Source organism: Callithrix jacchus, chromosome 5 (genome assembly GCF_049354715.1).
Source record: "Callithrix jacchus isolate 240 chromosome 5, calJac240_pri, whole genome shotgun sequence".
Lineage (NCBI taxonomy): Eukaryota > Metazoa > Chordata > Mammalia > Primates > Cebidae > Callithrix > Callithrix jacchus.
In genome coordinates this window covers 34,301,898-34,328,491 of record NC_133506.1, presented here as the reverse complement: position 1 = coordinate 34,328,491, position 26,594 = coordinate 34,301,898, and the positions used below count along the sequence as shown (strand labels likewise).

The following is a 26,594-nucleotide window of genomic DNA, read 5'->3' as shown; positions in this document are numbered from 1 at the left end:
TATGGTGATTTTTAAATATATCTACAAATTCTTTGACACATCTTCCTTTAAAAGATGGAGCCCGACTGTTTTCATCTTGAATGTGGGCCAGAATGAGTGGCTCACTTCTAACAAATAGGATATTGTGAAGTGGTTGTGTGTGATTTCTGAGGCTAGGGCATAAAAGGCATTGCTGCTTCTACTTTACATTGTCTTGGATCACTTACCCTAGAAGGAGGCAGCCACTGTGTTGTGAGGACCCTCAAGAAGCCCCAAGGAGAGGTCCTACGGAGATGAGAAACTGAGGCCTCCTGCCAACATGCAGCACTAACTTCCCAGCCATGTGAGTGAGCCACCTTGTAAGTGGATCCTCCAGCACTAGTCAAGCCTTCAGATGAGATTGCAGTCCCATAGTCTCAACAATATTGCAACATCTTGATTGTAATATCATGGGAGCCACCGAACCAGAGCCACCCAGCTAAGCTGTTCCTAACAGAAACCATGTGAGACAATAAATATTTATGATTGTTTTAAGATGCTACATTGTAGGATAGTTTGTTATGCAGCAATAGATAATACATCCAATAAGGGACTGTGATCCCATTCAAGGCCTTCAGTCATGGCCACTGCCTAGCAGACCTCAGTGATCATGCTTGTTCAATCTGCCCCCAAAATGCATGAAGTGCTTAGCCCATAATGAACATTCAGTAAGGGATTAACATTCTTAGACAGCCCTAAGTGATGACCATGAGAATGAATGAGAGAGAAGGAGATAAGGCGAAAAGACATAAACTGTCCAGCTAAGATGAGAGACAGAGGTGAGAGTCCCAGATGGCCTCTCACCAGAAGACTGGCTGGGAGGAAGCCACAGAACTCTAGGGGGCCTGAGGTCTGGGGCTGGAGAGTCAGTGGGACAAAGAAGGCATGGCTTCAGGAAGTGATCCTTCTAAACACAGCTCCAATGGTCAGATGCCACCTCATCCTGGGAGAAGGTTGCTTGAAGCCCTGATAAGTGGAGGCTTTTTTTTTTTCCCAATGTTAAAAATCCAGGGTATGATGTGAAAATTGGCATAATTATCTGATGTATAAATATCTGATGTTTGCCAGTTGTAGAGAATGACACCTGCTGGCCAGTCAGACATTACAAACCTCACTACTTAGCTGGAAATGAAAAGGTATGAGTGGAAGAATGGCATTGCTAGTAAAAATAACAGCTAACATCTACTGAGAATTTACAGACTCTGCTAAGCACTTTTATGCAGAATATCATTAATGCTCCCAGCAACACTGTGAGGAAGACACTATGATCTCCAGTTTACTGGGAAGACCTGAGACTCAGTATGTGCCTGGCCCATGGGGGCGGAGCCACCCTGAGGCCAGCCCCAGCTCAGGAAGAGAAGATCCCTGTGTCTGGAGGACCCAGTGACAGCCCCAGTGGAGCTACAATGAGGGTGGGTAATGCCCTAGTGCAGCCTGGCCTTGACTTCAGACAGAAATATTCAGTCATCCTACCTGGCCTCATTCTTGAGTGCTAAGCTAAGCAGGTGATCCAAGCAGGGACCCAAGTAATAGAAATGGGCACAAAACAGATGTGAAAGTTCAGGAAGCAGGTGGGAAAAGCCCACTTATCACACCTGGGCTGCCAGGTCAGGTCTGAGGGGGTAGTGAGGACAGATGGTACTGCTGAGCCCTATCTAGTGAGCTCGAGATCCCGAGATTGTTGAGTGCTTATGACCAGCATGGAACCTAAGCCTAGGACGGGGCATCCCCCAGCCCCATCAGGGGGGTGGGCTGCCATAGCCATGCTCTGAATTTTGATTTAGAGGCTGCAGAAGCAGACTTCCTGAATATTAGGCTGCGGTGTGCTCTGAGAGCCTATGAGAAGTGGCCGGAGAGGTTTTCCAAAGTCACTGACACTCGAGCTGCAAGGATGAGTAGAGTTAACCAGGCAGATTTGAGACAGAAGAAGTTCCCATTGTTCTCTATCTCCAGGTCTAGTAAAGTATGTGGCACAGAGGAGGCGCTCGTGACTGTGTGTTGACTGGATGGATGGATGGATGGTTGGTGGGATGGATGGATGGATGGACCAATGGATAAATGAATAACTGGGAGTAGTGGGCAGACTCTGAAGTCAGGGAACCCAGAGGAGAGGCTGTTGTAGTAATATCAGGGGAGCTGATGAGGCAAGGCAGTGGGATGCTAGGGTGGGAGAGGAGACACTAAGGCAGGGGAATGAACAGTGTAAAGCAAGAAAGCACAGGTGAGTGGATGAATGGTGACACTAGTCCTTAATGAAGGGCATCATTAGAGGAGAGGGAAATAAGGAGCTCAAGATGGACACCTGAAGCCTGGCGTATAGGAGGATCTTGGAGACAAAGCCGGTGGTGAATAGGTGGGAGCCAAGTCTCCCCACCCAGGCTCCTAACTCCAAGCCCCATTTGAGAGTGGCAGGATTCTTTTTAGTTTGTTTGTTTATTAAGGACAAAGTCTGGCTCTGTCACCCAGGCTAGAGTGCATTGGTGTAATCACAGCTCAAGCTCAAACTCAAACTCCTGGGCTCAAGTGATCCTCGCACCTCAGTCTCCCAAGTAGCTGGGACTACAGGTCCAGTGGGCCACCAAGCACAGGCCAGAGAGAGGCCAGGTTCTCAAAGAGGCTGAGCCCTACTCTGCTGACCCTCCCTATCCAGGGGCAACCGTGGCCCCAAAGGATTCTTGAGGAGTTCTAAGGTCGTAGACAGGTCCCAGGGGTACAGGGTTGGTCCTAGTTGGTCTTGGTTTTGGTACTGGCCCATCTCCTCACCAGTGTGGCACCCTGGGCATCTATCCAGTCAAGGTCCTGGCCAGCTGCGATCATGCAGTGGATGTCCGCAATCATCTGCTGCTCAGGAGCTGCCCGCATCTCGTTGATTTTCTCTTGGGTGATGCCTGCAGTGGCAAAGAGGGGATTTATATAGCACCCTCAGGCCTAGGATCCTGGGGGGAGGAGAGGGCAGGTGAGGGAGGCATGGCTCTTGTTCCCTAGGGTAGACCAGTCAAGGGGGCATGCAGACATGTCCATAGGCTGCATTGTCCTCAGGCTTGATGGACACAGACCATGCATTGGCCCACAGAGCCATGGCATTTCTGCCTGGCACCCACTAGGCACTGTATTCATGTCGGTTGCTTTGCATGTGCTGTTCTTCTACCTAGAAGTCCCTACCATCCACCTACACACCTCCAACTGCTCAGATGGCTGCCTCTGTCTCCTTCTTTCAGCCCTGGACTAGATCATCTCCCAAACTGGCCTCCGCTGACTGCCCTATCTGACCAGGGTCTCTGCTAGTTTCCTTCGTCTTAACCACAATTGTGTCTGTAGCACCTGGCACAATGTTCAATCAATTTTAGTTGCAGAAGGACTGAATGAATGAATATATTACTTTCAAGTGGAGAGCTGAGTCAATTGAGGTAGGGGGGCCCAGAGACACATTATATAACCTGAATCCCATCCCTGTCTTAAAAGTGTGTTACTGACAGCTACTAATGGTATTTAAGGAGAGGATGATTTGCTCTGTAAAAAGATCCATTAGACCAAGCACTCTTCAGTCGAATTCAGGAGAATTCTACGAAAGGAGATAAAATCACACATTTATTTTGACTAAGGTTTAAATGAAATTTAGCATTCCCTAACATTAGAATGTAAGCAAAACCCACAGTAGTGTTAGCAGCGCCTGTGACTTTGTCACTAACAGATACTATAGCTATTTTCATATCCTGTTATCTTATTGTTTAATGAATTAACGAAGTTTCTATTTAACGCACTGAAAAATATTGTGGTAGCTATACTTTAATATAATTGGCTTCCTTTATAATCCTATAATGTTATAACTGCATTTAAAAACATTATTCTGAGGGTCTGGGAGTGTGACATATTTCCAAGGAGGTGGTGCTTTAGAGGCCTGTCTGTGGGGTGTTGGGGCACACAGGTCTCTCATTGCTGCATTTGTTTCCTCTCTGAACTTCATCTGTGAGTTGAGAACAGCCCATATCTTGCTTATCTGGGCCCCTGGCAGCCAGCATGGTGCCTGGCACAGAGCAGGCACCCACCAGCGCTCTTGACTTTATTATTTTCCCACATGGGGATATATCTTTATGGTGAACATTTATTGAATCAAATTGTCACAGCTGACGAAGAGGCCAGGCATGGGGGCTCATGCCTATAATCTCAGCACTTTGGGAAGCCAAGGCAGGCAGATAACCTGAGGTCAGGAGTTTGAGACCAGCCTGGCCATCATGGCAAAACCCTGTCTCTTCTAAAAATACAAAAATTAGCTGGGCATGATGGCAGGCACCTGTAATCCCAGCTACTTGGGAGGCTGAGGCAGGAGAATCACTTGAACCTGGGAGGTGGAGGTTGCAGTGAGCCAAGATCAGTCCACTGCACTCCAGCCTGGGTGAAAGGGCAAGACTCCATCTCAAAAACATAATAACGTCATACTGAGAAGGGGTCCATAGAGTCACCAGATTGGCACAAAAATGGTTAAGAACCTCTGCAGGAGATGAATAGACAGAGCTGGGTTCAGGGAACAGGAGATTCAATCATGGATACTGCAGCTCTGTGGGGAACAGAAGGGCAGCTGCAGCTGAGGGTCTGGGAGTATGACATATTTCCAAGGAGGTGGTGCTTCAGAGGCCTGTCTGTGGGGTGCTGGGGCACACAGGTCTCTCATTGCTGCATTTGTTTCCTCTCTGAACTCATTTGTGAGTTGAGAACAGCCCACATCTTGTTTATCTGGGCCCCTGGCAGCCAGCATGGTGCCAGGGACAGAGCAGGCACCCGCCAGTGCTCTTGACTTTATTATTTTCCCACATGGGGATATATCTTTACGGTGAACATTTATTGAATCAAATTGTCACAGCTGACGAAGAGGAGACAAGGCCAGCTGTGGTCACCCACGTGTGTGGGCATGGATGAGATCAATGCCTCCCTTCTGTGAAGCACGTTTTCCAAGGTCCTCTCATGTCCTGCTCTAATCACATGGATAAGGATATTAATTCTTAATAATACTAATAAGGACGCTAATCCTTAATAATCACATAGATAAGGATACTAATGAAGACCCATCCTATTCACCGAGTGCGGCACACAAGGCAGGCCAATGCGGAGCTAATCTGTTCACATGCGTTGATTTAAGGGCTAATCCCCACAACTCTGTACTGTTCTTACTTCATAGCAGGCTGCCCTCCCTTACCCTGGTATGCCATGCAGGTCTCGATGACATCCAGGGTGGGTTCATCCTCGCAGAGGTCATATGGCATGTTCCCATCTGAGTTGACAGCAAGCAAGTCGGCCCCACTGCAGAGAAAGAGACAGGGTGAGGGCCAGGTAGGTGTGGCTAGGGTTGGTCTGGCTGCTTCTGCCCTCTGGCCTCTCACCTGCAATTCTACTGTACATCCCGGCACTCAGAACCCCACCATGGTGTACCCTGGGAAGGTGATGCTTGGATCTGCCCGACACACAGTCCAAGAGCAAGGCAGCTCAGGATCTCAGGGCCCCAGGTGGGAAGGGACCAAAGTCCCAGGACAGCTATCCTAGGGGACGTCCCTAAGTCTTTCACCCTGTTGAACCAGCAGGCAGGGACTTAGGGACAGATATAAAACTCCTCCCTGGTGACAATAATAAAAATTACATTAATGGCAGCAGCACCACTTACTAGGCACCTGCTTAGAGCCAAGCCTGGTCTGAGCTCCTTTTGCAGGCATCCTTTTATTTAACCCTCATAATAGCTCAGGTTAATATTGGTGGTCCCATCTCACACAAGGGGAAACAAAGGCTCAGATATGGCTGGGCGCAGTGGCTTACACCTGTAATCCCAGCACTTTGGGAGGCCGAGGTTGGTGGATCACCTGATGTCAGGAGTTCGAAACCAGCCTGGCCAACATGGTGAAGCCCTGTCTCTACTAAAAATACAGAAAATTAGCCAGATGTGATGGTGGGTGCCTGTAATCCCAGCTACATTGGAGGCTGAGGCATGAGAATCACTTGAACTTGGGAGGTGAAGGTTGCAGTGAGCCGAGATCATGCCACTGTACTCCAGCCTGGGTGATAGAGCAAGACTCAGTTTCAAAAAAAAAAAAAAACACAAACCATGTTCAGTCACTTGTCTAAGGTCACACAGCTTGGATACAGAGCTTGGATACAATAGAGTCCAGACTCAAGCCCAGGTCTCTCATATCAACTCTTTTTACTTCTCCATGTTCTATTTCATTCATTGCCCATATGCAGAAACACCCTCAGTTATATTCCACCACCTCCAAGTCCTTGCCCAAAAGGCTGAATAGGACAGAGGTGAAGCAGAGACTTGGGACTCTCTGGCGGCATTTGACCTTTGGGCCAGCGGTTCCCAAGAATGGCCCCGGATGCAATGTGGCAGAATTACCTGGGGACCATGGGAATAAAATGCAGCATCTTGGGTGGGCTTTACTCCAGCCTTCTTGAAAGAGTCCTTGGGGTAGGGCATGGGAATCTGTATTTTAAGCCCATGCCCCAGGTGACTGTAATATCCATAAGCTTTGGGACCCACTGACCCAGGCTGGCACCACTTTCCTTGTCCTCTTGGCACCATCACTGATCAGGCTGTGGCTACCTGATGCTCCTAGCAGACTTCAACATACTCAGGCTCCCATCAGAGATGTTGGCATGGGCCACCATCCAGACCTTTGGTCTCACAGCCCTTCACTGTGGCCTCTCTGAGCTCTGTATACCCCGGAGCAAGTTTATGCAGGTGGAGCAGCAGTACTCTCATCTCCATCCCCACTGGGAGCCACTGATGGGCTCCTGCTACTCTACCAAGACCTGTGCAAAAGGTTACCTGCCCTCAGCCACTCTCTTCGACTCCCTGCCCTCAGATGCTCTTGGTCTGGCTCTGTCTCAACTCTGGTACTTAAACCCCCTGGCTTTCTCCCTGACTTCCCAGGACTTCCGCATCCCTATGTGCCCAGTGCCAGCTCTGGGTGATACCAGTTATTTATGTTGCTGCAAAAGTAACTGTAGTTCTTGCAATTACTTTTAAAAATCACAATGATTTTTGTTGTTATTGTTGTTTTTGAGACAGGATCTTGCTCCATCACCCAGGCTGGTACCTAGTGGCTCGATCTCAGCTCACTGCAACCTCCACCTCCCAGGTTTAAGCAATTCTCTTGCCTCAGTCTCCTGAGTAGCTTGGATTACAGGCATGTACCACCATACCCAGCTAATTTTTGTATTTTTAGTAGAGATGGTGTTTCACCATGTTAACTATGCTGGTCTCAAACTCCTGACCTCAAGTGATCTGCCCACCTCAGCCTCCCAAAGTGTTGGGATTACAGGTGTGAGCCACCACACCTGGATCTCCAGAGATGTTTTTTGCAGACTAGAATAATTTATTCTAAAATTCATAGGAAATCTCAAGGAACCTGGATAGCCAACACAACCATGAAAAAGAAGAACAAAAATGGCAGTCTCACACTTCCTGATTTCAAAACGAACTCCAAAAGTATAACATCAAAACAGTGTGGGACTGCCATAAGGACAGATATATGGACCAATAAAATAGTATAGTGGGCCGGGTGCAGTGGCTCACATCTATAATCCCAGCACTTTGGGAGGCCAAGGCAGGTGGATCACGTGGTTGAGAGATCAAGACCATCCTGCCCTGGCCAACTTCATAAAACTGTCTCTACTAAAAATATAAAAATTAGCTGGGCGTGGTGCTGCATGCCTGTAGTCCCAGTTACTTGGGAGGCTGAGGCAGGAAAACCGCTTGAAACCAGGAGGTGGAGGTTGTGGTGAGCCGAGACCGTATCACTGCACTCCAGCCTAGTGGCAGAGCAAGACTCTATCTCTAAATAAATAATTAAAATAAATAGACAGGGTACCAAGGTCATTCAATGGAGAAAAGACCAACCATCTTTCCAACAGATCATATAGAAAAATTGGATATCCACATGTAAAAAAATGAAGTTAGAGCCTTACCCAACACCATATATAAGATTTAATTCAAACTGCATCCACAACCTAAATGAAAGAGCTAAAACTATAAAACTTTAAGGAGAAAACACAGAACAGAAGCTCCATGGCATTGGATTTGGTGGTGACTTCTTGGATATGACATCAATGGCACACGCAACAAAAGAAAAAGTAGATAAATTGGACTTTGTGAAAATTAAAAATTGTGTGCAGCAAAGGCCACAAGCAATAGAGTTAAAAAGATAACCCATAGAAGAGGAGAAAACATTACATCCATCCAATAAGGGATTCATATGCAGAACACACAGAGAAATCCTAAAATTCAATGACAAAAATCCAACCCAATTCAAACATGGACACAGCACTTGAATAGACATTTCTCCAAAGAAGATATACAAATGGACAACGGGCACATAAAAAGATGCTCAACATCACTCAGCATTAGAAAAATGCAAATCAAAACCACAGTGAGAGACCACCTCACACCTACTAGTATGGCTACTAACAACAAAGAAAAAGCAGAAAATAACAAGTGTTGGCGAGGATGTGGAGAAACTAGAACCCTTGTGTACTGTTGCTGGGAATATAAAATGTTGTGGCAAAGACTATAGCAGTTTCTTTAAAAATTAAAAATAGGCCGGGCGCGGTGGCTCAAGCCTGTAATCCCAGCACTTTGGGAGACCGAGGCAGGTGGATCATGAGGTCAAGAGATCAAGGCCATCGTGGTCAACATGGTGAAACCCCGTCTCTACTAAAAATACAAAAAATTAGCTGGGCATGGTGGCGTGTCCCTGTAATCCTAGCTACTCAGGAGGCTGAGGCAGGAGAATTGCCTGAACCCAGGAGGCGGAGGTTGCGATGAGCCAAGATCGCGCCATTGCGCTCCAGCCTGGGTAACCAGAGCAAAACTCCGTCTCAAAAACAAACAAACAAAAAAATTAAAAATAGCATTACCATACAATCCAGCAATTCCACTTCTCGGTATATAACCAAAAGAAATTGAAAGCAGGGTTTCATGTTCATCACAGCATGATTCACAATAGGTAAAATATGGAGGCAAGTCAAGTGTCCAGCCAATGGATGCACAAGCAAAACATGGTCTAGACATACAGTGGAATACATTCAGCCTTAAAAAGGAAGGAAACTCTGACACACACTACAATATGGATGAACCTTGAGGACATTATGCTAAGTGAAATATGCCAGTCAAAAAAATACAAACACTGTATGAATCCACTTCTTTTTTTGAGACAGAGTCTTGCTCTGTTGCCCAGGCTGGAGTGCAGGGGTACAATCTCGGCTCACTGCAACCTCAATTTCCTGGGCTCAAGTGATTATCCTGCGTCAGCCTACAGAGTAACTGGGATTATACGCACCCACCACCACACCCAGCTAATTTTTGTGTTTTTAGTAGAGACGGGGTTTCACCAGGCTAGTTAGTCTGGTCTCGAACTCCTGACCTCAGGTGATCCACCTGCCTTGGCCTCCCAAAGTGCTGGGATTACAAGCATGAGCCACTGCACCCAGCCGAATCCACTACTGTAAAGTGCTTACAGTAGTCGAACTCATGAGACAGAAAGTAGAATGGTGGTCGCCAGGAGCCAGGGGTGGGCAGGGAGTGGGAATTACTGTTTAATGGGTACAGAGTTTCAGTTTTGCAAGACACAAGTCATTCTGAAGATGGAGGGTGGTGATGGCTGCACAATAATACAAATGGACTTAATACCACTAACCTGCACACTTAAAACGGGTACAATGGTATTTTATATGTATTTTATCACTATAGAAAATTGGGAGTTGGGAGGCTGAGGCACATGGATCAAGAGGTCAGGAGTTCGAGATCAGCCTGTCCAATATGGTGAAACTCCGTCTCTACTAAAAAATACAAAAATTAGCCAGGCATGGTGGTGTATGCCTATAATACCAGCTACTCAGGAGGCTGAGGCAGGAGAATCTCTTGAACCCAGGAGGCGGAGGTTGCAGCCAGCCGAGATCATGCCACTGCACTCCAGTCTAAATGACAGAGTGAGACTCCATCTCAAAAAAAAAAAAAAAAAATTGGGGGGGAAAGAGAATGAAGGGAGAAGAGAGAAAATAGAGACAGTGGAAAATACAGAGACAGCCCAAGAGTAAAGAAGAGACAAAGATGGAAAAAGAAAATCCAGGCACACAGAGATGGGGAAGAGTCAAGGGGAATTGAGGGGAGGAGAGGGTGAGAGGTAGAAACAGAGAGAGAGAAAGAGAGATCAAGAGAGGATGTGGGGAGAAAGAAAGTGACAAGCACCAAAACAGACTAAGAGTGAGAGAGAGAGAGAGAAGAAAAGGGAAGAGAGTAGAAGGAGGAAAAGCAGAAAAGTAGGGAAGGAGGAAGGGAAGAAAGAAGAAAAGAGGGGAGGGAGAGAGGGAGGGAGACAGGGAGGGAAAAGAAAGGGAGGGAGAGATGAAGGGAAGAAAGAAGGAAAGGAGAAGGAAGGGAAGAAGGACAGAAAGAAATAAAGGGAGGAAGGGAGAAAAGAGAAAAGGAAAGAAGGGAGGGAAGAAAGAAGGAAAGGAGGAAGGGAGAAAAGAAAAAAGGAAAGGAGGGAGGAAGAAAAAGGAAAGGAGGCAGGGAGGGAAGAAAAAGGGAGGAAAGGAGGGAAGAAAGAAAAGGAGGGAGGGAAGAAAGGAGAAAGGGAGGGAAGAAAGAAGGAAGGAGAAAGAAAGAACAAAGGAAGGGAGGAAGGGAAGAAAGAAGGACAGGAGGAGGGCCGGGTGCGGTGGCTCACACCTGTAATACCAGCACTTTGGGAGGCTGAGGCAGGTGGATCACGAGGTCAAGAGATCGAGACCATCCTGGTCAACATGGTGAAACCCCGTCTCTACTAAAAATACAAAAAATTAGCTGGGCATGGTGGCACGTGCCTGTAATCCCAGCTACTCAGGAGGCTGAGGTAGGAGAATTGCCTGAACCCAGGAGACAGAGGTTGCGGTGAGCCGAGATCGCGCCATCGCACTCCAGCCTGGGTAACAAGAGTGAAACTCCGTCTCAGAAAAAAAAAAAGAAGGAAGGGAGGAATGGAGGGAAGAAAGAAGAAAGGGAGGGAGGAAAGAAAGAAGGAAGGGAAAGATGAAAGAAGAAAGGGAGGGAGGGGAGAAGGGAGAGAAGGAGGGAGGAAGAAAGAAGGAAGGGAGGAAGGGAGGGAAGAAAGAAGAAACGGAGGGAGGGGAGAAAGAAGGAAGTTGGAAAAAGACAAGAGGTGGAGAGGAGTCTACTCTGGGGTGGGGGTGAGGGGGCAGTACGTACTACTGAACGAGGATCTTCACCAGGTTGATGTGGCCGCAGGTGGCTGCAGCATGCAGGGGTGTCCACAGCTCGTTGTCCTTGGCATTCACGTTGGCACCATGGGAGAGGAGCAGCTTGACAATTTCTTCAAAGTTGTCGATGCAGCACTGGGAGGGACACACAGGCAGAGTCAGCTCCAGGCAAAGCCCTGGGCCCTGGTCCAGACCTGCCAGGTTCCCCGCAAGAGGCCGTGAGGAGGACTGCGGAAGCCTGAGTTTGAATCCAGTTCCATGATGCTCACACTGTGAGTACTGCCCTTGACCGTGGCCAAGCCACTTAACCTCTCTGGGACTCAGTTCCCTTGTGAGTAAAAATGAAGTTAATAATATATAAGATAAAAACATACAGGTAAAAAAACGCTCTGTCAGCTATAAAGTGCTTTGCAAGTGTCAGTGAAATGGGACAAAATTTTGAATGAGGTTTTAAAACTTTTTTTTTAATCCCAGAAGGGCTTTCTCCAAACAAAATTGTATGGAGAATTCTCACTTAGATGGCCAATAAATTCAAGCAGGATTGCTTGGGTTGAGGCAGGCGTGTGTGTTGGAGGGTAACTTTCAGGCAGTAGCCTCCAAAGTGGTTTCAAGAACATAGCTTGAAACCTCTGACTTAGGAACCTCTGACCCAGTAGCTCAGATCTTGGGGAAGCCTTCAAGTAACCAAGACTCGCCCCAACAGAATCCAGCTCCACGTGCGAGTGCTAGGGGGTCCTGACAGTCCCTAGGAGGAGACCACCATGTTTATGTTCCTGGCTTTCTGCTGCAGTGATTGCACGTGGGGCACCCTCAATGAGGGGGAAGGGTCAGCAGCCTGCAGCCTCCTAGAGAGAACGCAGGGCTCCAACACAGGTGGCCCCCAGACTCCAGGGACAGGGAGTAAAAGATCCCAAGGAGACAGAGGGGTGTTGAGCTAGGTCCCGGGATAGCAGAGGCCAGGAGAGAGGAGAAAGAAGCAGCCACTTTACAGACTGCAGATGGAAACTCTTCCCTAGAGGTGACTTCTGCAGAAGCCAGCAGGGGACATGGCGGGGCTCATAGGCTCAGCCCTGCCCATCTGGATAGGGCTTGGGGCTTGGTCCTCAGTGCAGTGGGAGACACTGAGTTACACTCAGAAGGGGAGCATGATCAGACTCACTTTTTAAAAACAACTGCTCCTCTGATTGCACGTGGAGAACAGACTGTGTGTGTGCGGGCACACCCACGCACATGTGTGCATGCTGGGAGGGGACAGTGAGGAGCTGTGTCGAAGTCACCCAGTGAAGAGATGATGGTGGTCTGGCCTCCAGAAGCGACCACAGGGATAGAGATGAGAGTCCAGATGCCAGAAGGAGCAGGAGCAGCTGCGGAAGCCCATGGCCCCAGGTGGGTGTGGGCGTAGGTGTAGGCGTGGGATGGGAGGGCATCACAGCCCCACCCCTATCCCCAGGGAAGCCAGGGCTCAGCGCCAGGACATGTGGGAAAGGAGCAGCCGTTGGCACAGATGGCGCCAGAGACCCAGGTTCTTTCTGCGCCAGCCAGTCTTTGCTGGGCGGGGGGCGGTGAGACAGTGGCTAGGTCTGAGCACATCTCTCCGAACAGCCAGGGAAAGAAGTGACCCTGTAGCGGGGTGGGCGGCGCTGCCTTAGGTGGGTGACAGAATCGCGCAGCAGCACGGCGCGGCCGGCAGAGGGTGCCAAAGGCAACGAAGCAAGGCTGCAGTGAAAGGTCAGCATCTCCAGGCCATCATTGGGAGATGCCTCTGGGGTCAGGGGCAAGGCGGACAGAAATCCAACCCCTGTAGACTGCAGGAAACATAGGGGGTGGAGTGAAAGCCTCAGGTTGAAAGAGAAGGGAACTGTGCACCCAGAATGGCAGAGTCTTGTGAGACACATGTCCAGGGGCTGGGCCAGTCCACTCCTGGGAGACCCTGCCTAAAAGGCTGCCTGCGTTGAGGGCTGGGTGTGGGGGTGCACATGGAGTTGGTGGGATAGGGGAAGGTGGGGGGGGTAGGCGGGCCTCCCCCTCTGCGGTGGCTGAGGTGGGAAATAGTATCTGGCAGTAGGCTGCCTCCTCCCACCTCCTCCCTTCCCACCTTCAATCCCTCACCAGGTATGAACTGCATGTCTCCTAAATCACTGTCCCCACCCTCTGCCCTGGATGACATTTCATCATCTCTCTCTACCTCCCTGTTCTCCCCTTCCTAACACCCTTGGCCAGAGAGAGCGTCTCCATGAATCTAATCATGTTGTTCTCCCTTTGCAAACATCTGAGGGCTCCCTGTTGCCAAGAGAAGAAAACCCACACTCCCTTGCCAGGCATGGGACGCTCTTCTTAATGTGCCCCCATCTCCTTTGTTGCACTGCAGCAACAGTGACAACAGCAGTAGTAACAATAACAACAGCGCCGGCAGTAACAGTAATAATAACGTGTTGCATCACACTGGCAGTAACAATATCTAATGCTTTTTGAGGACTTACAAGAGTCAAGCAGCTTGCTAAGCTTTGGCCATGCATTGCCTCATTTAATCCTCAAAACAAGCCTAGGAGAATTGCCCCTTTTATAAATGGGGAAATTGCCCCTTTTATAGATGGGGAAACTGGCTCAAGGTGGCCTGGTTGCACAAGGTCACATGGAGTAAGAGATGAACTGAAATCTAAGCAGTCTGACTCCAAAGGCCCTGTTCTTAGCCGGGTGCAGTGGCTCCCACCTGTAACCCCAGCACTTTGGGAGGACGAGGCAGGAGGATCACCTGGGGTCAGAAGTTCAAGACCAGCCTGACCAATGTGGAGAAATCCCATCTTTACTAAAAATACAAAATCAGCCGGGCATGTAATCCCAGCTACTCGGCAGAATGAGGCAGGAAAATCGCTTGAACCAGGGAAGTAGAGGTTACAGTGAGCTGAGATGGCACCATTGTGCTCCAGCCTGGGCAACAAGGGCAAAAACTCCATCTCAAAAAAATAAAATAAAATAACAAAGGCCCTGTTCTAAACCTTCTCAGTCTCACACGGGCACATCTTCCTGAGGCTCCCTGCGCCACATGGAACCCTCCAGACTTCACACTTAAAATGCTGAGCCCCTGTCTCAACACTTTGCACATGCTGTTCCCTCAGCCTTGAATGTTCTTCCTTATTTCTAGCTAGCAAGCTCCTACTCATCCTTTAAGACCCAATTCAGATATCCCTTCCTCTTAGAAGCCTTTCTAGTTTCCCTTTGAGTCAAGTCATGGGTTCCCAGCTTTAAGCTGCCACTGAGCCCCTGCCTATCTCTGTGTGAGCCTGACCACACTGCATTACCTCTATTATTATTTATGTGCCTGTGGTCACAGCACACTCTGGACTCTGAGAGCAGGGACTCTGCCTAACTTATTTCTGGAGCCCTGTCCCTAGCAGATACCTGGCATGGAGTAGGCACACAATAGGTATTTGTTGAAAGAATGAATGGAAGCCCACAGGCTGATGAGGGTGATGTCTCCCTGAAAGGGATCTCAAGATGGGGCCCAAGGCAAGTGGGGTGGTTGGGATGGGGTGTGGGTTTTAGCTGGTCAGCCATGAGCTTCGTGCAGCTAAATTTGGAGCCTGGTGAGTTCCCACCTCCCTGACCATGCATCCCCCAGGGGCCCAGGAACCCACAGGAGAAACTGGTCCTGAGAAAGCAAGGTGACCAGCCAGGTGTGGTGGGTCACACCTGTAATCCTAGCACTTTGGGAGGCCGAGGCAGATGGATCACAAGGTCAGGAGTTCAAGACCGGCCTGGCCAACATACTGAAACCCTCGTCTCTACTAAAAATACAAAAATTAGCTGGGCGCAGTGGTGCACACCTGTAATCCCAGCTACTCAGGAGGCTGAGGCAGGAGAATCGCTTGAACCCAGGAGGCAGAGTTTACAGTGAGCCAAGATTGCATCATTGGACTCCAGCCTGGGCGACAGAGCAAGACTCTGTCTCAAAAAAGAAAAGAAAAGAAAAGAGGAGGGGGGGAGGGGAGGGGAAGAAGGGGGAGGAGGGGAAAGAGGGGGAGGAGGGGAAAGGGGGAGGAGGGGAAAGAGGGGGAGGAGGGGAGGGGGAGGAGGGGGGAGGGGAGGGGAGGGAAAGAAAGCAACGTGACACGGCAGAAGCTGAGGCACTATGTGAGGTGGCGGGAACCCCAAGCTAAAAATACAGCGCCACTGGAGAGTTCATTGCCGCAGGATGACAACTTGAGGCAGAACCTGGGGCTCAGAGAGGGGCAGCTGTGGTGTCCACAAAGCAGTGAAGACTATCTTGTTTCAAATCCTGGTTTCCACACTCAATCAACGTTTGACCTTGGCATGGAGATTTCACCTCCCCTTAATTATATTATTAAGTATAATAAAACAGCCACTGTTTCTTTAAATTCAATAAAATTAAATAAAATTCAAAATCTATTTCTTCAGTCACATCAGCTACATTTTGAGTGCTATAGATCCGCATGTGGCTGGCAGCTCTCGTAGTGTACACTGTGGAAAAAGGGCATTTCCATCATTGTGGAAAGTTCCACTGAATAGGCTGCCTCAGTGTCCCGAGTCATAAAATGGGAATGATAATTTTTTTTTTTTTTTTTTTTTTTGGTGAGGAGTCTCACTCAGTTGCCCAGGCTAGGGGGCAGTGGTGCAATCTTGGCTCACTGCAACCTCTGCCTCCCTTGAGGTAGGGTTCAAGCAATTCTCCCTACCTCAGCCTTCCTAGTAGCTGGGATTACAGACTCCCGCCACCACATCTGGCTAATTTTTGTATTTTTAGTAGAGACAGGGTTTCACCACGTTGGCCAGGCTGGTCTTGAACTCCTGACCTCAGGTGATTCGCCCTCCTCGGCCTCCCAAAGTGCTGGGATTACAGGCATGAGCCACTGGCACCTGGCCTGGGGATGATAATATTTCTAAGGTCTGTTGTGAGGATCAGAATGAAATAAACAAGTGAAGTACTTTGCAGAGAAGTGGTTACATGATACATTTTAATAATAATAACGATTATTCATCCAGTATTGAGTGCTGCTTAAAGGGGTTTTATATGTGTTCATTTCATCCTCACAACCACCTAATGAGATGGGTACTTGTTATTCCTCCTAGAGATGAGAAAACTGAGGCACAGAGAGCTTAAGTAACTTGCCACATAGCTCCAGGCCACAAGTCTGATTCTCTCTCCTGATGTCCTCACCTTTCTGGCATATGGTAGGAAATAGCCCACGCATTTGATCCTCATGCCCATGGCTGGTGGGTGTTGCCTAGCCTCAGGAATTGGCATTTGGGTCTCCATTTCAGGGCAAGCTACAGCAGCCACCTGCTTTCCACTCCCTGGTGGAATCCTAGGCCCTCTAGAGTTCATAGAGCTGGGAGTCTAGGAGTTTTCAAGAGCAGATGGAGTGGGGGTACTGAGGCAGCTGCCTGAGAGTAGATGCCTGAGGCCCTATGAGAGAGCAGCCAAGAGGGCACGCAGGGACCTGTCCCTGGGGCTGTGGGCAGGGCATGGCCCCTCCCTGTCCATCCCACCCCTGCCCTTGTATGCAGGTGGAGAGGCTCTCCCAACCCCCCAGGGTTCTGGCTACCTGGCCTCTCACTCAAGTCCATCAAGAGACTTGGGCACAGGGAGGCTTCGGTGTGTTCATGCATTAATTCAGCATGGACATATTGAGCACCTACTGTATGCCAGCATGGGGAAAGATGCTAGAACACACTCACAAGCAAGAGGCATGGGCTGTGCCAAACCGGACAGCTCGGTTTGAGTAGGGGAGAAGTCAACATCCAGTGAGGACATCATGGGCTAAAATGACTAATTACAAAGGAAGGGGGCTTTCAGAAGACAAAGGGCATGTCAATCACAGCACAGCTCCCAGTCTCTTGCTGTGGACGGGAGCTAATGGGTAAAAGTACCGAGTGCTGTAGGAAATGTGGTGGGAAGGAGCCCAGTGGGTACAAGGACCTGAGAAGTTGGGTAGCTGGAACCTGGAGAGCCAGGAAGCTTAGAAGATAGGGCAGGGGCCCAGCCTCGTGGGGCCTTGTGCACCATGGCAGAGATTGTTCTTTATCCCCCACGTTATGGGAAGACACCAGAGAACTTTGAGTAACATGAGATTTTTGGCTTCAGCATGCCCACGGCTGCTAGGTGGAGAGAGAATTATGGCAGAGTCAGACTGAATGCTGGGGACCAGTTACAAGGCTGTAGCAGCATCTACGTGAAAGGTGACAGCCAGAGCAGCTGTCCCCAGCAGGAAGGGCTGGACCCATTGCTCTGCCTTGGAAAGGACATGTCATGATAGCACATGGCTCAAGGCCATAGATCAAGACCATGTGACTTTCGGCAGGTCACATAAGTCCCACCAATTGCCTCTGTCTCCAGGGTGGATGGGATCTCCTGATGAGAGTGAATGTGCTTCGTACACTGTCAAGCTCCAAACACACTTGCTTTGATGGGCAGTAGGGATGCAGTGAACAAAGTCTCCCTGTCCCCAGAGCTTGCATGTGCAGGCGCGTCTGCACACACACAGGGCTCTGTGGCGTGGCTGTGACAGACACGCATGTCTCCAAAGTAGACAAGAGCCTTTCAGACCGGCCAGCTGCGGGCTCCTCCTCCCTCCCTCATTCCCTCTTCTCTGAGGGTTCTGAGCAGGAAAGTGTCGATAAACAGGGTACCCACCCAGGTGAGGAGCAAGGAGCCTGAGAACCCCAACAAGCCTGGCCTTACCTGGTGTAGGGCTGTGAGTCCGTCCTCGTTGCACAAATCAGGGCTGACCTTGTTCTTCAGGAAGTAGCGTACTGCAATAGGAGGGTACAGGAGTGAGCTTCCTGTTGCACACTGGTGTGCAGGCATGCAGGGGCCCGGATAACACCCACTCTCCCTGCAGGCCCATGAGCAAAGCAGTAACACCTCCCCAGTTTACAGATGAGACAACTGAGGCCCAGAACATAGGTCTTTGGTCCAGGATTTCCAAGAGGTGGATCCCACTGCCTGTCTTATTATAGACAACAATAATAAGAGCTAACAATTATTGAGCACTGCTTGTATGCCAGGCACTGAGCTAATCAATTTACATTGTTGTCCAGAGGTGCACATTGAAGTCATTGAAAGCATACACCCTGGAGGTTGAAATTTGAGCACCATTCTCATTGGCTGTGCAATGTCAGCCAAGACACTTCCTTCTCTGTGCCTCAGTTTTCCCAACTGTAAAATAGGGATGATGTCCATCCTCTTCACAGCGGCAGTGTGAATGGTCTTCGAGGTGAGCCATGCCAGGGGCTCAGCATGTGCTTTGAAGGTGAACTCCTGCTCTGGCAGCGGTCATGATTTTTATTAAAACTGTGGTTCCCCATAGCAGGTGATTTTACACCTATGGGTTTCAAATGCCCGTTCTTTGACCCTACTGGGCCCCAGGGAAGGAAGGTAGTAAGGTTTTAACCATCCCCAATCCCTAGACTTTTGTCTAGTTTGTGTGTGTGTGTGTGTGTGTGTGTGTGTGTGTGTGTGTGTTTCAGGGATTCTGGGTGGGCAGGGAGGCCAGAGTGAACAGCATTGAAATCCCGGAATCCCTCTTGCTTAGGATAAGCCTCGTCCCCTTATCACTGTGACCCTCCTTCTTCCTCCTCTGCCTGCCACCATTCAGGCCCTAATTCTCTCCTGAACCCAAGTACAAACAAAGAAGAGAGGAGCTCGCCCAGGAGCCCTGCAGGCCCCTTCCCAGGCTTGGCAACTTGCACCCCTCCTCTACTTTAGCAGGGTGATCTCAGGCCCTCCAGCTTTCCCTCTCCCTATGGATGAAGAGTCCAGGGGTCCAGTGGAATGAGTCCACCCAAGCCCCTGGTTCCCCTTCCAGGCCACACCTCTACTGTCCTGTCCAAATGGCTCCAAGCCTGCTTGCAGGGCCTCGGCAGGATCCTCCCTGGATCCAGCCTCCCAAAGGTAGACTGTGCGGTTACTGGGCAAGCAGATGTCTAGGCCAGAGGGGTGAACAGAGGGTGGCTGTTTATGGGGGCAAGAGGAAGAACATGAATACACAGGCTGCCTTGTGTGTGTGTGCCATCGTGCTGATGAAGCCAGGCGTGGAGGCCCAGGCGCAGCAGATAGGAGATGTAGGCTGGCGCTGACCCCTCTGTGCCTCCTCCCACCCCCGACCAGAAACCTTGTGAAACAGAAGCCAAAGCCCACACCGCCTAGTGTCCACCGTGGACGCTATCTCCACATACTGTTTCATGCCATAGGGCAGGGCTGAGGTGGTTTCCTCATTGATTTGCCTCTGCTGTAGGGAAACAAGTTAGAAGTGAGCTGGGCAGGGTCAGGAGAAGCCTATTCATTCGGCAGAACAAAAAGCCCAGTCACCAACCCCAGGGAAAAAAGACGCTGGTAGGCAAGAGAAGAGTCCTCAAGGGCTCAGGAGCAGTGGATAGGGTGGGGGTAACCCCCTCAGCACCATGCCCATGAAGCCCAGCTCCCAAACTACAGCCCCAGTTGCACTCAAGGCTTCAGTGTAGACCGAGGATCTGTGTGAAGGGGAGGTTGAGGCCACCACCCAGCAAGAGGTGGCATCTCTAGCAGACCTGCCCAGTATGCATAGCTGGTAGGGGTTAAGCACGACAAGACCTTGTCCAGTAAGGTCCAGATCCCTTGGCACTGTGCTGACCAACATGGTGCCACTAGCTACATCTGGCTATTATGGCTGCTTAAATGAATTAACATTCAAAATTCATTTTCTCAGGCATGCTGTGCTCAGTTCCCAAGTGATTGGTGGCTACCATATTGGAAAGTGTAGAAATAGAACATTTTTATATTCCTGGAAAGTTCTATTGGACAGTGCTGCTTTGAGGCATTATAAATCAAAGTTAGCTCTATCACAAGTCATTAAAATCCTTCCATGGCTCCCCGCTGCTCTGGGAGTAAAGGCCAAAACTCTTCCTATGGCATACAAGTTCTTGCATGATGAGAGCCCTGCCTGCTGGCCTCCAGCTTGCACAACTCTAGTGGGCACCATCTGCATCATGGTTTATAAGACTGGCATCTGTCCAGTACCCAACTTACTTAGCTGTGCACAATCTTCCTACCTGCTTACCTCTCCATTCTCATTTCTTAAACTCCAGACACTCTGCACAATAGTCTTTTGTCAGCTACAGAGTCAAAACGCTTCTTCCGGCCTCTGAGATTTTGCATAGTCTGTTCCCATTGCCTGGAAGACTCAATCATTCATCCATCCATCCACCAGCATCCATTCATCCATCTACTTACCATCATCCATCCATCAGTGTAGCTATCCATCCATCTACCAATCCACCCATCCAACCAACCACCATCATCCATGCATCCACCTCTAACACACACACACACACACACACACACACACACGCCAGAACCTGCCCCACTCCTCATCCTTTAGGTCTCAGCTGAAACTCCCCAGACTCCTGTCATATATACCCATAGCTCTTATACATCTCATTTACATCCTTTTAACAACTACAATTACATAACTATTTAATTATGGGCTTTGGGTCTATCTGCCCATTGGGCACTAAGCCCCATGAGGACAGGACAGTGATCTGGTACTTATGGCTGTATCCCTAAAGCCTGGTACACAGTAAAGTCCTCAAGAACTCCTCTAGGACCTTGACCCAATTGGCAGCCCTCTAATTGAGTCCAAGGACAAAGGCTCTTCATCTCTGAGCAAAGCAGGTCACCCTCAAGGGCTGACTCCAGAAACTCATGTCTGTAGCGGGCAGCTCTCTGCTCACAGGTGTCTCCTCCAGACCCAGTGCCTGGTGTTAGCCTTGGGACCATGTAGGAGGTTAGGAGAAAGCCATTGATCACCAAGGCTGCCCAAGGGTGAGTGGGGGTGTCCTGAGCCTGACAGATGGCTTTTGGGAGAGGAGCAGTGGCCACTATGTCCCTGACTAGGATGGAATTCTGGATGGTTCTGCTCGAATTAGCTAGAGGTTCAAATCCCATGGGATGGGTGGCAGAATAAGCTTCCTGTCCAGGAGATACTCTTTGAGGCAGGAAATAAGCATCCGTTGGCAAAAGCAGTGTTTGTGCACAGCAATTATTGGGGTGTTCTCTGTGCTCTGCAGGAATACAAGCCATGTAATTACCCTGATGTTGGGCAGTTATTTTCAGCCCAAGAGGTGGGACAAATCATTCCCATTTCTAGGAAGCCTGTAATACTCATGAGCCGAGGCTGCCCCAGCAGTGCTACTTCCAATGTAGCCGGGAGGCCAAGGCCTGGCTCTGTATCCAGTCACCGGAGCAAAGTCCTCGCCACTCAGTGCACGACCAGGCTTCCTGCCTCTGGAGTTCAGTAAGAAAATGATTCTTATGTTAATAATGTTTTCTGGCCAGGCACAGTGGCTCATGCCTGTAATCCCAGCACTTTGGCAGGCCAAGGCATATAGATCACTTGAGCGCAAGACCAACCTGGCCAACATGGTGAAACCCTGTCTCTGCAAAAAACACAAAAATTAGTCAGGCGTGGTGGTGCATGCCTGTAATCCTAGCTACTCCGGAGGCTGAGGCAGGAGAATCGCTTGCATCCAGGAGGTGGAAGTTGCAGTGAGCTGAGATTGCACCACTGCACTTCAGTGTGGGTGACAGAGCAAGACTCTGTCTCTAAATAAATAAATTAATTAAAATAATGTTTTCTTACCAAGCCTATCATTTGCACCTAGGTCAATTCAGAACCACTTTCTTTCATGAGTTCATGTTTATAATTATTCCCCTTATGCAGGAGAAGAGATAGAGTGTCAGGAAGGTGTAGTTTGGTCATACATGGCCAAATTAAGGAGCAGGGATTTGACACCAGTCCTCTCTGATTTCAAAGCCCAGGCTGGTGGCCAGTGGACTGTTCTACTGTGCCCTAGGGCCAGGAATGGGAACCAGCATTTCTGGATTTCTGTCATGTCCAGACCTGAGCTGAGAGCTGATTTGGGGAAGAGGGTAATGGGAAATGGACCGCAGTGACCCCTGCTTCTGAAACTGTCTGTGTATCAAAGGCCCTGCAGTCCCAAGCCAAGGCTCTTCTTGAAGACAAACAAGTCCAAGGATCAACAAGTGGAACAGAAGAAATGGGGGGCCCTGCTGAGGGATTAGCTCTTTCAGGGCCATTTAAAATGTAAACCTGCCTCCCCTGACTCCCTGCTTCAAAGCTTCTCATGGCTCCACCTTGCTCTTTTCTTCTTCTTCCTATAATTTTTTTTTAAATATAGAGATGGGGTCTTGCTATGTTGACCAGGTGGGTCTCAAACTCCTGGCCTCAAGCAATCCTCCCATCTCGGCCTCCCAAAGTACTGGGATTTCACACGTAAGCCACCATGCCCAGCCTTCTTCTTTTTTTAAGACAGGGCCTCACTATGTTGCCTAGGTTGGCCTCAAACTCTTGGGTTCAAATGATCCCCCCACTCGGCCTTCTGAGTAGTTGAGACTCTAGGCACACACACAACCACATCCAGCCTCCATGTTGCTCTTGGGATGAAGTTCAGAATCCTTCCATGACGTTCACTGGGATTGGCAAACTACGACCTATGGGCCAAATCTGGCAGGCAGGCTGTTTCTGTAAGTAAAGTTTTATTGGAACACATCCACACTCATTCATTTACAGATCACCTATGACTGCTTTCACTCTACAACAGCAGATTTGGATAGGTACAACAGAAACTGCATGGCACACGTGGCCTGTGATATTTGCTATCTGGTCCTTTGCAGAAAAGGTTTGCAGACCCCTGGTCTTCAAAGTCCTGTATGGTGTGGTTCCGCCTACTGAGCTACTGCCTTGCATAATTCCAAGGCAATATGCAAATATGCTTGCATAACAGTACCTTGCACTGTTCTCATCATAGTTTACGTGAATAGAGTGCCCTGGAATTATGCAGTGTGCAGCCTGCTCAGCCATGCCCAGGGGGCCTGTCTCCTACCTCTCCGGGCTCACCTCTTGCTCTCTGAACACCTGGAACAATGGAGGAAGCTGGCTTGGGTCTAAGGTGTTGCTTGGAGCACAAAGACAAGAAAGGCATGCTTCTTCCCTTCTTCCAGGAGTGTCCATGCCTTTTCTCAGTTGCCCACACTCAGGGTGGCTCCCTGCCCACAAAGCCCTAAGTCCCAGGCTCAGCTATCAGTTTTTGGAGTCACCCATTTATTCTCATGCATTTGCTTAGCTGCCTCTATAGGCAAGTTATCCTCCCTCTTGCCTCCGTGTTCTCATCTGCAAAATGGGGATCACTACAGTGCTCCCTCATGGCATTGCTGTGGGGTTAAAGAAGACAAGGCTCAGGCTACTGTTAGCATTTATTTAAGAAATCAAAATCAAAATCAACTAGTGAGCCCTTGCTTGTGTCCCATCCTGTGCTGGCTGCTGGGAATACAACCATCAACATCCTGCATCGCTCAAGAGCTTTAGAGCTGGTGGTAAAAGAGGCAATCTCCCTCCAGGGAGCTCTGAGCACATGCTGGTTCACGGACCACTGTAAGGCCACAGTTGGTGCCCCACCACCCCCTACACAGGCAGGACCCTACTGAGACGGCAAAGAAGTGGCTCCCGCCTTCCTCTCTCACGTATCCCTGCTCCTGGCGCCGACCCCGCCGCTCCGCCCACACCTCCCTGGCAATCTGGCTGGAATCTGGGCCAAACAGGGCCATCTGGTCCTCTCCATCTCCAGCTGCAGCAAGTGAGGCTGAGCCGGCCCATCTCGGCAGGAAGCTGGTGGCGGCTGCCTTTGCAGGGAGACATCACCACTGACAAGCTTGTGTTTTCTTTGGCATCTCACCCACTCTTCTCACAGAGCATCTTCCTGACCTCGAGATGGTCAGTGACATGCGACCATAGGCATGGCTCCTGTTCCTCCTCTGGGGAAACGGGGAGAGCCAGGCAGAGGTGTCTGCCCAGCGGAGGTGGACCCTGCGCAATCTGCATCTCCCTGGAGCGGGGGGTGCCCTGGGGCTGAGCTTCTGACACCTGACCATGTGACTTGCACTGTCATGTTCATGGGGGCACATGGGGTACCCATTCACCAAGCCCTGCCCTCCTATCTCCCTTCCTCCCTTTCCTGCCCAGTGTTCAGCAATGAGGCCTCATCCTCCCACTGCCTCCAAGGCACTGCATGGTCCCTGCCCACTCCACACCCGCCTCACCTGGAAATCCCTCCCTGAATCCCTTACTGGTTCAGCCACATGGGCCTCTCATTTCCTAAAACAAAACAGAACAACACAAACCAAGCTCTGATGTTCCAGGCCTTTACACACAGTGTTTCCTATGCCTGGAGCCCTCTTTCTTCCCAATCTTGGGCCGGCAAACTCTTCATCCTTCAGATTTTAGCTGAAATGTCACCTCCTCTGGGAGGCCTTCTCTGATTGCCCCAATCTCCATTGAGCTTCCCCATCTCATCTCTCCACACTACCCTGCATTTCTGCTTTTGTCCTTCACAGCAGCACTTACTTTGTTGCCCATGGAGCTACCTGTTCCTGAGGCCATGAAACTATTTCTTGGTGTAGTTCCGTAGACATGGGGCACCCACAGAAGTATGACTCAGGAATGACAAGCAATGATTGTGACTTTTGTATGAAATTGAGTGAGGCCAGGTGTGGTGGCTTACATCTATAATCCCAATGCTTTGGGAGATCAAGACCATAGGATCATTTGAGGCCAGGAGTTCGAGGTTGCAGTGAGCTGTGATCACACCACTGCACTCCAGCCTGGATGACGAGCAGGATACTGCCCTTACAAAAAAAAAAAGCTTAAAAAATGAGTGAGCAGACACCCTTCCTTGAACCTCCCTCAACAACACAGCCAGACCTGGAGGCTGACCACAGGAGTCCCTCAGCCCTACCCAACACTGTCCCCTCTCTAGGCTGGATACAGGGAACTCAGCATGTCCCTCTGTCCAGGACACCACTCTTGTGCCCTGTGCCTTTGCTCTTTCTACAGCCCCACACTAACTGTACGCCAGGCACCCTTCATATCCATCAAGTTAATTAGTGTTCATAATCCATTTATAATAATCCTGCTATTATTAAATAACTCCATTTGATTATTGCTCCAATTTATAGATGGGAAAACTGAGGCTCAGGTTTGAATACATGAAATGATTTGCCCAACGGCACCTGGCTGGGAATGGCAGAGCTGGGATTTTTAACCCAGGCCAAGCCAGCTCCAAAGAGTGAACCTCTAACCACTTTGCTAAAATGGTAGCAAACAAGGACCCAGGGAAGGAAATATACGCAGCAAAGAGACGCACAGGGTGGACACAGATGTTGGCATGAAGAGAGCCCACAGAGATGGCAAAAAGCTGAAAGAAGGGTCAAGACCATTGCCAATAAAGGTCAGCATTCCAGAAAATCACGTGATAAAGAAGCTGCCAACAGGCATTGCTGCAGCCTTTGCAGTTGCTATATTTGCAAATGAAGTCACTGAGGCACAGAAGTTAACACTGAGCCTGGGGTCCCACAGCTAATAAATGACAGCTGTCAGCCTGAGCTTCATCTGTCCGTCTTCCTGCTGCATCTCCAGTGCAGGTAGACCCCAGCCTCCCCTGCTTTCAAGCACCCTGGTGGCCTGCCTCATGCGTCCACACCCCGCCCACTGGGCTACACCTCCTGTACAAGAAGCCCAGTCCACACTGACTTATTCCCCGATCTTCAAGGTGCTGTCAAGACTGCTGTGAGCCCAGCTCTTGGCTATGATAACGCAAAAGGGCCAGCACTCTCAGAGCAGCCCCTCTGTTCTCCTCCCAAGTCAAAGCTGTCCTGTGCCCCCAGTGCACTGCGCTTCCAAATCACCCCACTGAGCAATTGCAACCTTTCCACCCACCACTGTTCCTCCCTGGAGCAGAAATAGCCAGAAATAGCTGCTCCCAGGGAAGCCCAGCCGCCTGGGGCTGAGGGTGGAGACTCAGTCAACTCGCCTGGTGGCTTTTGCAGTGACTGGTGCAGCCCACCCCTCTGCCAGGCAGTTTCCCCAGGATCCTGGGTGATGACTCACCCTGGTGGACCAGAAAGACATGGGCTTCCCTCAAAGTCACCTCCCCAGGACCAAGCCTCAGGCCCTAGGCACCAGCCCCTTGCTCTTCCCCAGATAGATAGTATCACTCCTGGCCCATTCAAGCAGAGGAGAAGTTGGACAACCATGTGAAAACGCATGGAAGTCAGAGCCCTTGGGCCCTGCTGGTAGGAATGTAAGATGGTGCAGCACTATGGAAAACAGACTGACAGTTTCTCAAAAAGTTAAACAGGCCGGCGTGGTGACTTATGCCTGTAATCCCAGCACTTTGGGAGGCCAAGGCGGGTGGATCACCTGAGACCAGCCTGGCCAACATGGCAAAACCCCGTCTCTACTCAAAGTACAAAAAAATTAGCC

At 49.7% G+C, this 26,594-nt stretch overlaps 1 protein-coding gene across 1 annotated transcript in view; it reads right to left on the bottom strand.

The window, feature by feature from the left end:
- The window catches only part of PPP1R16B (protein phosphatase 1 regulatory subunit 16B), a 123,926-nt gene that overhangs the window by 17,689 nt on the left and 79,643 nt on the right, over window positions 1-26,594 (bottom strand). The window contains exons 3-6 of the mRNA XM_035298618.3: window positions 17,960-18,030; window positions 11,249-11,394; window positions 5,210-5,313; window positions 2,782-2,906 (exon numbers count right to left, since the gene is read on the bottom strand). Of these exons, the coding sequence (XP_035154509.1) occupies window positions 2,782-2,906; window positions 5,210-5,313; window positions 11,249-11,394; window positions 17,960-18,030 (446 nt within the window). The remainder of the gene's footprint in view (window positions 1-2,781; window positions 2,907-5,209; window positions 5,314-11,248; window positions 11,395-17,959; window positions 18,031-26,594) is intronic.